General features: G+C 35.9%; 1 protein-coding gene across 5 annotated transcripts in view; it reads right to left on the reverse strand.

The window, feature by feature from the left end:
• Positions 1-12,500, reverse strand: part of LOC125031188 (2-hydroxyacyl-CoA lyase 2-like) — a 15,195-nt gene that overhangs the window by 397 nt on the left and 2,298 nt on the right. For 3 of the 5 annotated variants that reach the window (XM_047621792.1, XM_047621789.1, XM_047621793.1), the window contains exons 2-14: positions 9,166-9,316; positions 8,597-8,755; positions 8,309-8,453; positions 7,403-7,567; positions 7,132-7,243; positions 5,912-6,012; positions 5,648-5,806; positions 5,304-5,473; positions 4,776-4,934; positions 4,440-4,573; positions 3,320-3,422; positions 914-1,084; positions 1-679 (exon numbers count right to left, since the gene is read on the reverse strand). The exon at positions 1-679 is cut by the window's left edge and continues 397 nt beyond it. In XM_047621792.1, coding sequence (XP_047477748.1) covers positions 497-679; positions 914-1,084; positions 3,320-3,422; positions 4,440-4,573; positions 4,776-4,934; positions 5,304-5,473; positions 5,648-5,806; positions 5,912-6,012; positions 7,132-7,243; positions 7,403-7,567; positions 8,309-8,453; positions 8,597-8,755; positions 9,166-9,315 — 1,911 coding nt within the window. In that variant the 5' untranslated portion in view covers position 9,316 and the 3' untranslated portion in view covers positions 1-496. Of the gene's footprint in view, positions 680-913; positions 1,085-3,319; positions 3,423-4,439; positions 4,574-4,775; positions 4,935-5,303; positions 5,474-5,647; positions 5,807-5,911; positions 6,013-7,131; positions 7,244-7,402; positions 7,568-8,308; positions 8,454-8,596; positions 8,756-9,165; positions 9,317-10,322; positions 10,453-11,118; positions 11,172-12,500 lie in introns of those variants that run through there. The other 2 variants (XM_047621790.1, XM_047621791.1) reach the window with 2 other exon arrangements.

Consider the following 12,500-nt stretch of genomic DNA (forward strand, 5'->3'; position numbering starts at 1 on the left):
TAATACTTAAGATTAAATTATATCATTCCCCTTTCCTTTATTTACAAAATTAAACACTAATATTATAATTCTAATAATTGTTAAGGGAAGTTACAGTCATCCTACTAAAAATAATATCATGCACTTACAACCCAGAAAAGTTAAATTACAACTTATATTATTGGGAATAATCCATTACAACACTAGTAAATGCAACAAACAAATCTTCAAAGCACACTGACGAACCTCTTACATACTGGCATTCAGTACATCCATGTGTTCAGCACCGTTTACAGTGTATATAATTTACATAGTAGCACCCTGGTCTTCCAATCTATTTATGTATTTGCAATTGGAATATAAAGACAGAGATAGGCACTCATATCTGCAATGATGTTTTAACAAGGAAATACTTTTTACAAAACAAAGTTTTTGCTATGAAATTCCAGCTTAAAAAATTCAGTAAGTTACCGTAAAAAAATTCTGACACAAGTTATCTAACGGCTTTATGGAAAATCTAGACTGATATACTGCCCTCTCTAAACTTAGTTTTACCAATTAATACATTGGCAAGGACTGACGCTCCCTCTTTCTCATAAATTTCTTGCACTTCCTTTAGTTTCTCAGTTACATTGTCTTTGGATCCAATAAGAACTCCCTTTGCACCAAGACCCTCAGCAGCTTTATGGTAGTCGCAGTACTGGAATAAGAAAAATCATTACTTAGTGTATAATCATATAGAGACCTTCTAAAATTGGTATACAAAACATCTATTTTTCCTTAACATACAAAACAGACAATCAGACATAATGGACTACTTCTCTTAACTTGAAATAAGTAATATACACTTTCATTTATTCTTCAGGTCCAGAAAACTGTCTTCTCCATCTACCTTCAGACAATCCATTCAAATGACAAGCCAGCTATTACTTACTGCTAAATTGCATGCAACACTGGATCCGAACATGGGAACTTGCTCTCGTGCAATCTGAGTCCAGCCTGCATCATTTCCAACGAGAGCAATGACAGGGGTCTTGTGGCGAGTATATGTGTCAAACTCTGATAATGAGTAGCCTAAGGATCCATCGCCATAAATAATCCAGACCTAAGGAAGATAAACAGTGAGAATTAATGAGATGTTTTCAGCATGACATTAAACATGAGGTTCAAGAAATTTAGATAATCTTAAAATCATGTCAAAGTACCTTATGCATTACCTCTCTCTCTGCTTCTGTGAGGTAATGAAAGAGAAAGAAAGAAAGAAAGAGAGAGAGAGAGAGAAAGACAATGAGAGAGAGAGAGAGAGAGAGACAATGAGAGAGAGAGAGACAATGAGAGAGAGAGACAATGAGAGAGAGAGAGACAATGAGAGAGAGAGACAATGAGAGAGAGAGACAATGAGAGAGAGAGACAATGAGAGAGAGAGACAATGAGAGAGAGAGAGACAATGAGAGAGAGAGAGACAATGAGAGAGAGAGAGACAATGAGAGAGAGAGAGACAATGAGAGAGAGAGAGACAATGAGAGAGAGAGAGACAATGAGAGAGAGAGACAATGAGAGAGAGAGACAATGAGAGAGAGAGAGACAATGAGAGAGAGAGAGACAATGAGAGAGAGAGACAATGAGAGAGAGAGAGACAATGAGAGAGAGAGACAATGAGAGAGAGAGACAATGAGAGAGAGAGAGACAATGAGAGAGAGAGACAATGAGAGAGAGAGAGACAATGAGAGAGAGAGACAATGAGAGAGAGAGAGACAATGAGAGAGAGAGACAATGAGAGAGAGAGAGACAATGAGAGAGAGAGACAATGAGAGAGAGAGAGACAATGAGAGAGAGAGACAATGAGAGAGAGAGAGACAATGAGAGAGAGAGACAATGAGAGAGAGAGAGACAATGAGAGAGAGAGACAATGAGAGAGAGAGAGACAATGAGAGAGAGAGACAATGAGAGAGAGAGAGACAATGAGAGAGAGAGACAATGAGAGAGAGAGAGACAATGAGAGAGAGAGACAATGAGAGAGAGAGACAATGAGAGAGAGAGAGACAATGAGAGAGAGAGACAATGAGAGAGAGAGAGACAATGAGAGAGAGAGACAATGAGAGAGAGAGAGACAATGAGAGAGAGAGACAATGAGAGAGAGAGAGACAATGAGAGAGAGAGACAAAGAGAGAGAGAGAGACAATGAGAGAGAGAGACAATGAGAGAGAGAGAGACAATGAGAGAGAGAGACAATGAGAGAGAGAGAGACAATGAGAGAGAGAGACAATGAGAGAGAGAGAGACAATGAGAGAGAGAGACAATGAGAGAGAGAGAGACAATGAGAGAGAGAGAGAGAGAGAGACAATGAGAGAGAGAGAGAGAGAGAGAGACAATGAGAGAGAGAGAGAGAGAGAGAGAGAGAGAGAGAGAGAGAGAGAGACAATGAGAGAGAGAGAGAGAGAGAGAGAGAGACAATGAGAGAGAGAGAGAGAGAGAGAGAGAGAGACAATGAGAGAGAGAGAGAGAGAGAGAGAGAGACAATGAGAGAGAGAGAGAGAGAGAGAGAGAGACAATGAGAGAGAGAGAGAGAGAGAGAGAGAGACAATGAGAGAGAGAGAGAGAGAGAGAGAGAGACAATGAGAGAGAGAGAGAGAGAGAGAGAGAGAGACAATGAGAGAGAGAGAGAGAGAGAGAGACAATGAGAGAGAGAGAGAGAGAGAGACAATGAGAGAGAGAGAGAGACAATGAGAAAGAGAGAGAGAGAGAGAGAAAGAGAGAGAGAGAGAGCGAGAAAGAGAAAGAGAAAGAGAGAGAGAGAGAGAGAGAAAGAGAGAAGAGAGAAGAGAGAGAGAGAGAGAAAGAGAAAGAGAGAGAGAGAGAAAGAGAGGGATAAAGAGAGAGAGAGAGAAAGAGAGGGATAAAGAGAGAGAGAGAGAAAGAGAGGGATAAAGAGAGAGAGAGAGAGAGGGAGAGAGGGAGAGAGGGAGAGAGCGAGAGAGAGCGAGAGAGAGCGAGAGAGAGCGAGAGAGAGCGAGAGAGAGAGAGAGAGAGAGAGAGAGAGAGAGAGAGAGAGAGAGAGAGAGAGAGAGAGAGAGAGAGAGAGAGAGAGAGAGAGAGAGAGAGAGAGAGAGCAGGATTGGGGGAAATAAAGAGAGAGAGAGAGAGAGCAGGATTGGGGGAAATAAAGAAAGAGAGAGAGAGCAGGATTGGGGGAAATAAAGAAAGAGAGAGAGAGTAGGATTCGGCAAAATAAAGGAAGAGGGAGAGAGCAGGATTGAGGGAAATAAAGAAAGAGAAAAACAGAGACCACTTATCTGTTTAAAATAACTTGTCAGACTCTTACCAGACTCTTATCACCCACCTGAGATTCTGGACGACATAGCTTGGCTCCCAGAGCAAATCCTCCGCCGACACCAAGAGTCCCAAAAGCACCAGGATCTAGCCACATGAGAGGACCTCGGGGGCTGGAAGAAGCAGAGTCATTTGGTAAATAACAGATGTTCTTGTGATTTGCAATGCTGAAATCTCTTTATTTCAAGCTGATGCTTGCACCTGCATGAAATCTTTGATATACAGCAGTTGATTCTAGTTGATACAGATGTTCTTGTGATTTGCAATGCTGAAATCTGTTTATTTCAAACTGATGCTTACACCTGCATGAAATCTTTGATATATAACAGTTGATATTAGTTAATATAAGTTAGAATACTACAAAATAAAATCAGATAATAGTAGCTATCAAAATTCTCCTTAATTTTTGTCAACAGTAACCATCATTCCATTTTGTAAAAAAGAAGAAAAAAAGTTAATTACTTAATCAATGAAATGTACAAATTATAAACAATCTGAACACAAATGCAGCTTTCTACAAGTTCTATCAGATAAGGTTTAACTCAAGCGAGTTATTTGTCATTTATCACATTCATTGTCAATTGATTTTTGTTATATATAGTAAATTTCCCACTAGGGATCACCCATAAAGTCATCAGATCCAATACAAGCCTTAGGCCTGTTCTAGTTGGCTCAGCGTACAATTATAATTACCTTCTACTTCCCTGCCCCCCATTCTGTATAAAATCCAACTAACCTGCAAAAGGTTACCGCCCTGTTGTTTTGACAGTGAGATAATAATAATTTTGATAATCATTTAAATAAATCCTTGTACCAAACACTTTGTGGTTTGCATATTCTTGCACTAAGAGGCCTCCATGCAATCTGCTTAAACAACCTGGATTCTGAGAGTAAAAACATATGCACACCTCTAGAGTCAATGTGTACTTTTCCTGACAAAGGAGCTTATAGCAGGTCTATAGTCAATTGCATCTGCCATGTTACAAGAGTATATTTTATGTTTTTTTTCTTTTTCCAAGACACTTGTAAACTATGATCTTTTGTGGAAAATACTGACCGCTTTTTAAGTGTTTGCGTAGAGAGATGGCTGCATACTAAGCAATCACAACAATTCATAAAAACTGGCTCACCGAAGAATGTAAGCAGCCGTTGCCACAAAATCTCCTCCATCAGCAACAAGGACAGCATCAGATGGAAGCAGTTCCTCAAGTTCCATAAACACTTTCATTGGGTTTAGATGCATCTCGGGTATATCTTCAGCCATCTGTAAAGGAAAGTTTTCTAATTAAGTCCATGAATACACCTGAAAAGCATTAAGTTACAAGTCCACTTCTAATGTTCCTCAACTCTTTTAGCATAGATAAAACAAACATTACATAAAAACAGACATCTGTCAAAAATACAAAACTACTTACTACTAGGCCTCAAATATTCACATCATAGTAAACATTGCCAAAGAATAATACCTTCTTATTTGTTATTTCTTTAGCTTCATCTCTCTCTCTGAGGGTGGAGATCCATTCTGCATCACAAACGTATCCAGCTAAACCAGCTGCAAGGTCTCTCATGAACGTTCCAACATCACCCAGAACAGCAACAGTTGGCTTCCAGAACATGTCAGCATTCTGCAAACACAGCAGTACTTTTACAGAGAGCTCATTTTAAAAGATCACTAAAAAAGGAATGCATGAGTTATGCAAATCTACTGAGGCAAATCAAAAAAGCTAAATCTAATGAATAATCTTCCAGTTTTATAAATATTCCTTCTATGGTTATTTTTTTCATGATCATAAATAGACCTAATGAATGGGTACTTTATCTGTTAAATATTGGACACATGGATAGAAATTGAATGAACTTTTGCCAACACAGTTCACCTTTTTCAAACAACTTGCATTTACTATGTAACTTTCCCAGTGTTTTCACTGCAACACGATTCTTTCTATTAACATATTACCATTAAATACCCTGTTAGATTTAAATGAAAAACAAACCTTGTATAGTTGTTCCTTGTTCCTGTTAATAGCAATAATTTTGGCTTTACGTCCCAGGGTCCTTCCATATGACAGCCTGAAGTCACACACTGAACCAGCCAAGATAATGACATCTGCTTCCTTCAATGCATCACGTCTTCTCTGGCGCATCTGGATGTCACTCTTTGGACCTACATTTAGCAATGAGGTGATCACATTTGTATTTCATTAAATAAACATAGAGTATTATTCAAATGGTCTTTGCACAGGCATTTAAAAGTATCTAATATTCTAAAGATTTTATGGGTAGTATAGAAAGAAAGAGAAAATCAAAATTAAAACCAATTAACACCAATTTTTCCTACCTAAAAGCCCACGGGACATGCCTCCAAGGAAGCAAGGAATCCCAAGGGTTTTCAAAGAACGCTGTAGATCTTCAGCAGGCGTTGGTGGGAGAGTTGCCTGACTTCCAAGCAGAATAACTGGCTTCTTTGCCTTGGAAACTATTGACACACACTTCTGAACTGTAAATCCGTGTACAAACATGAGTTAAAACTCAGACATCATATGTATATGTTGAAGCAGAAATCAAATAAAACTCATCTTCTAAAGGCAAACTGATAACTCACCCAAATCATGGTTGGCAAAAGGAATGTTAACCCTGAGAGGCTTGGTGTCCTGAGGATCCCATGCTCCGGCAAAGAGATTGTCGAGGTAGTTACCAAGGTACCTGCAAAATAAGCAAATATTCTTTTAAATTAACCTGCCAGAATATATCACTTTTAACCAGTGATATCAAATTCAATTTTTAATGGGATGTTCAATGATCAATAATGATTCAATGTAATTATAATAATGCCATACTGGTATGAGGAAGACATAATGCAAACCAGGTTCACAAAAAAGCAGGAAGGTGAGATATATTCATGGACTAACACAAAATTATGAGGGAGGAATCATCATTGAAGACTTTCAATATTAAATTCCACAAGCTGAAAAAATCCCTAGGCATCTCATAAAAAATAGAATAAGATGCAGTGGAAGAAAGAGCAAAACCATACCCGAGGATGTAAATTATTCAGCAGGGGTGTAATTATCATGGCCACAGTAAGAAGTGTTGGCAACTCCAACTGACATTGAAAATTTAATCCAAAATAGCTTAACTGGTCTAAACTGGTTACAAATACTGCCACATACAATGTTTAAATTCTGACCAGATGATGATGAAATTTTTTTTAAATCTAAACTGAACTTGATATTTACAAAGGATTATTGGTGTGCCATTGTTTATGCTCACAGGGCACTCGCCCACAAGTGGTAACTTTAAATGTGTCATCCTAAGAGTCTCTTATCTAATAGTTTTTTCCTTTCTCACTCACTCCCTCACTCACTCACTCACTCACTCACTCACTCACTCACTCACTCACTCACTCACTCACTCACTCACTCACTCACACATGCCCAGTAAGTTGAAAGGAGACTTGATGAAGCCTCATGTTCATTTCATAGTAAACTAAGGTAAACTCCCCCTCTCTCTCTCATCCCTGGTGTAGGGGTAAAGGGTGAAGTAAGGGATAGGGGGATATGGACAAACTAAGGTTACAATTCAGTATAATCTTCATGTATAAGTTGGCATCACATTATGGCACGAATGTTAGTTTTCAATCTATACTTAATATCCATTATAACATATCCAACATCACATTATGACATGAATACTAGTGTTCAATTCATATTTGATATCCATTTAACACCTCTCTCCATTGCTAGAGTCTCCTTTAAATGCACTTCAGTCCAACCATAAAATCCAAAAATATCACAGGAAAAAATCTTGCTACGCATCACCTACCAGTTCACAATCTTCTGCATGAAGGACTTGCCCTCTCCCTTGACACCAATCTCCTTTGCAACCATGTGGTATGGATACAACACATCAATGGGAAATTCAATAAACACTGGACCTGGAAATACATATGAGGGAAACTATATGAAAATATCTAAACTGAGAAGGAATCTATGTTGAAGACTGAAATAATATTTTAAGAACATAAAGAAAATGAAAATGAAGAATAATTGGGAAAGGCAGAAGGAGACATACCTCTTTCCCGCAAGATCCTTACCTGGTGTTCCACTCTGGGCCTCCTGCAAAGCTCGCCTGACGACGGGCACAATATCTCGTACTGAGGTGACAGTTGCACAGTACTTGCACAGAGGCTTAAAGAGCGACATCTGATCTATATCCTGAAGAGCTCCTCGACCCTTCAAGATAGAGGCAGCAGCTCCACCTATTAAAGGAAATATACATGAATTTGTGAGTATAGAAATACAGAAACTCTTAAAAGTTAAAAAACAGGATAGGTTCCAGGTGCTTGTCTCTAAGTCCAAATGTCTATAAAATTATCATAACTCTTGTCAGTAATGCATACTGTACACTGCTTTGTAACAATAAAACAATCAACAAAATTAATTAACTAAAAAAATGGTTATTCAAACATTTACATTCCAGTAACACTCAACTATTTCTGAACCATGATAATGATGAAAAATAAGATATAAAATTAGAGATTTTTTTTTTTTTTTTTTTTTTTTTTTATAATAAAGATAAACACAATATTCACTCTTTAATTTCCTTATGACCACAGATGAATTATGCAGTATAAGAAATCATACCAATTTTGGAAGCTTATGACATTCAAGGAAGCCTGATATTAATAAATGGCAAACTATGTAAATGACATAACCTGATTTGGAAATTCATAATGAATTATAGATAAGTATAGTTAAGAAAATAAATCTAATGTTCAAATATGTAATTTTCAATGAATCTGCAGTATACATGGCACTTTACATCTATGGCACAGGATAAATTGATAGACTGCTATTGTAAAACCTAAAATGATTTACAACTAGTTAAGACCTATTTACAAAGACATTCACTCAACATTTTCATTAAAACAAATGTCAGATAAGAATATTAAATATAATGTTATATTTCACTCAAATTAATGCATAAAACAATATTTTACCAATTAGCAGAACAGGACTCTCTGCCATCTGAGCATTCTTTACAGCTGTAACAGTATTGGTGAGTCCAGGACCAGCGGTAACAGCTGCTACCCCAACCGTGCCAGACATACGGGCAACAGCATCAGCAGCAAATACTGTTGAAACCTGTAATGGAAAGGCATCAAAATATATAAATAACTTTCCAATGTACCTTCTTCATTGTCCTAATACAATGAAAAAAGAGATTTTATGTTAACTATTCCTAAACTTTCGCTTCACTATCTTTACTGAAGCATGACTCAACTTACCTCATGCCGTGTGTCGACGATGCGTATTCCAAGCTTTTCTGATGCAACAAGAATGGGCGAGATGTGGCCACCAGGTAAAGTAAAGATGTAGCGTATTCCATGGGATTTTAAAACTTCTGCCACAAGTTCACCTCCATGGCGTTTACTCTCTTTATCAACCTAAAACAACAAAATTACTTAATGATACTGTATTTCACATGGAAGATTAAAAGGCAAGCATATCTAAAAGGGAGAACAGGTCAAAATCTACCGGTTTAAGATTCATACCTCTGTTATCTTATACACATAAATTTTCAATTATTCATATTTTCTCTCTTATTATATAAAAATCTAAGACTCTGAACGTACAAAATTTCCGCAAAACAAATCATCTATAAGTCTTAATGTATCATCAGGCCACCTTAACACTGAAAGGATGCACTTTCTGATACAGTAATTCATTAATCTGCTGATACCTCATTGCTGCACGAGATCTTACAATAGCTCATCGCTTAAGGGTTAAAACGATGAAAAACCAATCAATTCAAAGACGTCTACAACTAGAAATCAGCCCTTCACCATCAACCAACCTTGTGCGTCCAGATGAAAGGGAGGTGGAAGTAAGAGAGTATCGCTCCAATGCCGAACCCTATCACAGTCGTAGATGTGAAAAGGGTAATGTAGGCTATCATCTGGTCATCCATCTTGACTCTTGTAAAAGTGCTAAAGTAATCACTCATGCTGAAAGAATATACGAAGTAAGCATGAGGCAGAAAAATGAATAATACCCAAAGAGTAAGTTATAAATATTCTTGATACGTTTTCTAGGTTGAATTATTTATCTGCACTTCCTTTCTTAATTGATGAACTGATGCTCAATAAATAAAAGGAGTGTTTACTTCAATGTCTTTAAATAAAAGAGTAAAATCTACTGCAACTAAAAGTTACCCTTCAAATGCAATATCTTTCTCATGTCTATATCAAATCATTTAACCAAAACAGGAAAAAAAAAGGAAAAAAAAATGTGTATATGTATATATATATATATATATATATATATATATATATATATGTATATATGTATATATATATGTATATATATATATATATATATATATATATATATATATATATATATATATATATATAATGAAAACTCCTTTTTCTCTACACACACACAACTAGCAAAAATTGACGTTTCCTGTTAGAAAAACAAATTGTCATTTGAAAGAAGTGGCAACACCCAATACAAGTGAAAGAAAATGGCCAAGAAGAAAAAAAGAAACTTTACTATCCACCCCAACTAAATGCTAAAGATGTTTACTCTGTACATACTACACTGAAAACTGTGACTTTAGATGCCATCTTATCACTTTCACTCAGTAAGTTGTTTATCTCTGTATAAAAGGTGTTACCAATTTCTGTTACTCAATATTTCCACTTTTTCTGCAGAAACATCAACTGATGCAAACTGTGTACAATTGTGGGAAATCATATTAGTCATGAAGACAGAATAAATACCAAATTAGCAGGAAATCACACCACAAATCAAACAGTTAGTTCATATTAATGGGGCTGCTAGACAATACTTTGTGGACAAGCTCTACCTATTCTAGTAGTAGTCCAAGAAATCTCAAAGGCATAAAGTTTTACTATCACATAATAAATATTATATAAAAAAAGCTGTTACAAAGCATTCTGAAATAAAAAAAAGAAAGAAAAATATAAATATCACTGTTCTACAAACCAAACACATGAAGGCACTTCTGTGGATCAAGAACCAGGGACCTCCCCATGCTGATTGAAAGTTCACTGAGATAAGATATGTTTTATTTTTATCTAGCTTCTCCCCAGTCCAGATAATGGCCAAGCATTCATTGATGCTTATAAAGATAGCTCCATACCATACAGAAAGTAATCATAGTAAAGAACAAATACATTATTTGAGTATGGTCCTTAAATGAGAATATATTCTTATAAGGCACTGCAGATTACTTCAATAATGCAATTTTTCTTGTTTCTGGCCCTTCCATACTCAAATAAAACAATATCTGCCTTCTCATAATCTATGCCTACAGGGTCTTTACAAGTGGGAATTTTTCCTCTTAATTACGTTTATTATGTTCCATCCAAATGATGGTTGACATAAAATCTAACATCCAAGACAATAGTGGCACACTGTCAAGTATTTGCCATATGCAAAGGCCAACACACCTTCATTGCTTACTAACACTGTTTTTCACATTAAAGTTTTGACTGGCTATTTAATTGCCATTAATCATCCAAGGGTTCTACAAGTTCAATCTCGCCTGAATATGTGTGTTGGAGATTTATTTGAAAGCCAATGGCAATGGGGGCATTGTTGATTAGTGTGAGGTTAGTGGTATACCAGTGGGAATCTTCTTATTAATTATCAAAAATTCTGATCCAAACAGAGTAAATACAAATAAGTAATTCTGATTTTTTTTTTTCAATTATCTACTACAATCACTTGAGGTTAGAACATAGACAGACACACACTAAAACCATCTTTTCAAAATTACATCTCAGCTGATGGAGTGATCTATTCTTTCTGTTTAGCCTGACGAATACCTTTCTGGAAAGATAAACCTTGCAGTGATAGGGAACACCTAAATAATGACATTCATGCATATATGCCCCTAATCAGTATGTCTGGATAAAGACTTTTTTAACTGTTTTTGACTATATATTTAACAGTCTTTGACTATATCTTCAAAAATGAAAAAAAAATGAAAAAAAAATAGGCTAAATACAATTCTTGCACTGCGCAGATATTATCATTCATATCTTTTTCTACTGCAATTTTCAATAATTTTTCCTTTCTTCTGTATAGGCCTTTTAGCCATATCTTTCAAGCTTAGTGGCTTATGAAAAACTAATAACCAAAATTCCATTAAGCAGCAACGTCATCAATGCAAAAATGATAAAACATATAATAGTACTTCTATGGTACCCGACTAGAAAGTAAAAATAACAAACTACTAGGTCTTGGAAAAATACAAATAACTAATCTTTATATCAATCTATGATTTTTAAATTTTTTACAAATATAAAAAAGAAAAACATCTACTTACACTTTCAGTAATTTTCAAGTAACTGAAAAGGAAATTAGTAAGCAGATTCCAGTTGAAAAGTACAAGTTATCAACTGTCATTCAACTATTTCAATTGCAACACAGCAATTATTCTGATTAGCTTGGAGAAATATGAAGGAAAAGCTTCACAAAATGCTTGGGAATTTTCCTAAGACTAAGGGGATGCCACAGTGACCTTTTGAGCACTGACAGTAATGCATGTAGCAGATAAAGAATATAAAAAAATATGCCACACTGTTGTCATGCTTTTGATTTCTCTAATCAATGAAAATATGTAGGAAGTTTGAATTTTTACAGTATTCCGTTTTGAAACAATGAGCAGTCTCTTGTAAATTTATTATCGGTAGAAAAGAGAAAATAGTAGATACCTCAAACTGGTTATAACAAATACTATTGCTCTTCTCAATTTCATGTTATAAAAATCTTAAACATGAAGTGAAATATTATGCAGAAGAGAGAAAAAAAAAAAAAAGAAATGCCAAAATAAGAATAAAAAACATGTGTTCCTTTGGCTAGGATCACCAGATCCAAACTGTTTTTTTGTGTATTTGTTTGTTGTTTGAGACCCATTACAGTGCCACAAAAAAGTGGCCTGACAGCTTCTACTTGACCATAAAAAAATGTAACCATACGACATCAGCAGGAATTCATCTACTCTTCAATTCCCTTTATTTATTTCCCTCAATGTAAATGTTAAGAAGACGCCTCTCTGAAACTTGCCTCCCAGTGAATGACTTGACCTCTACATCTGTTGGCACTCTAGCAAACTTCCATTACATATAGAAGGATTTGTCTGATTTGCAATCAAAT

Source organism: Penaeus chinensis, chromosome 12 (assembly GCF_019202785.1).
Source record: "Penaeus chinensis breed Huanghai No. 1 chromosome 12, ASM1920278v2, whole genome shotgun sequence".
NCBI classification, from domain to species: Eukaryota; Metazoa; Arthropoda; class Malacostraca; order Decapoda; family Penaeidae; genus Penaeus; species Penaeus chinensis.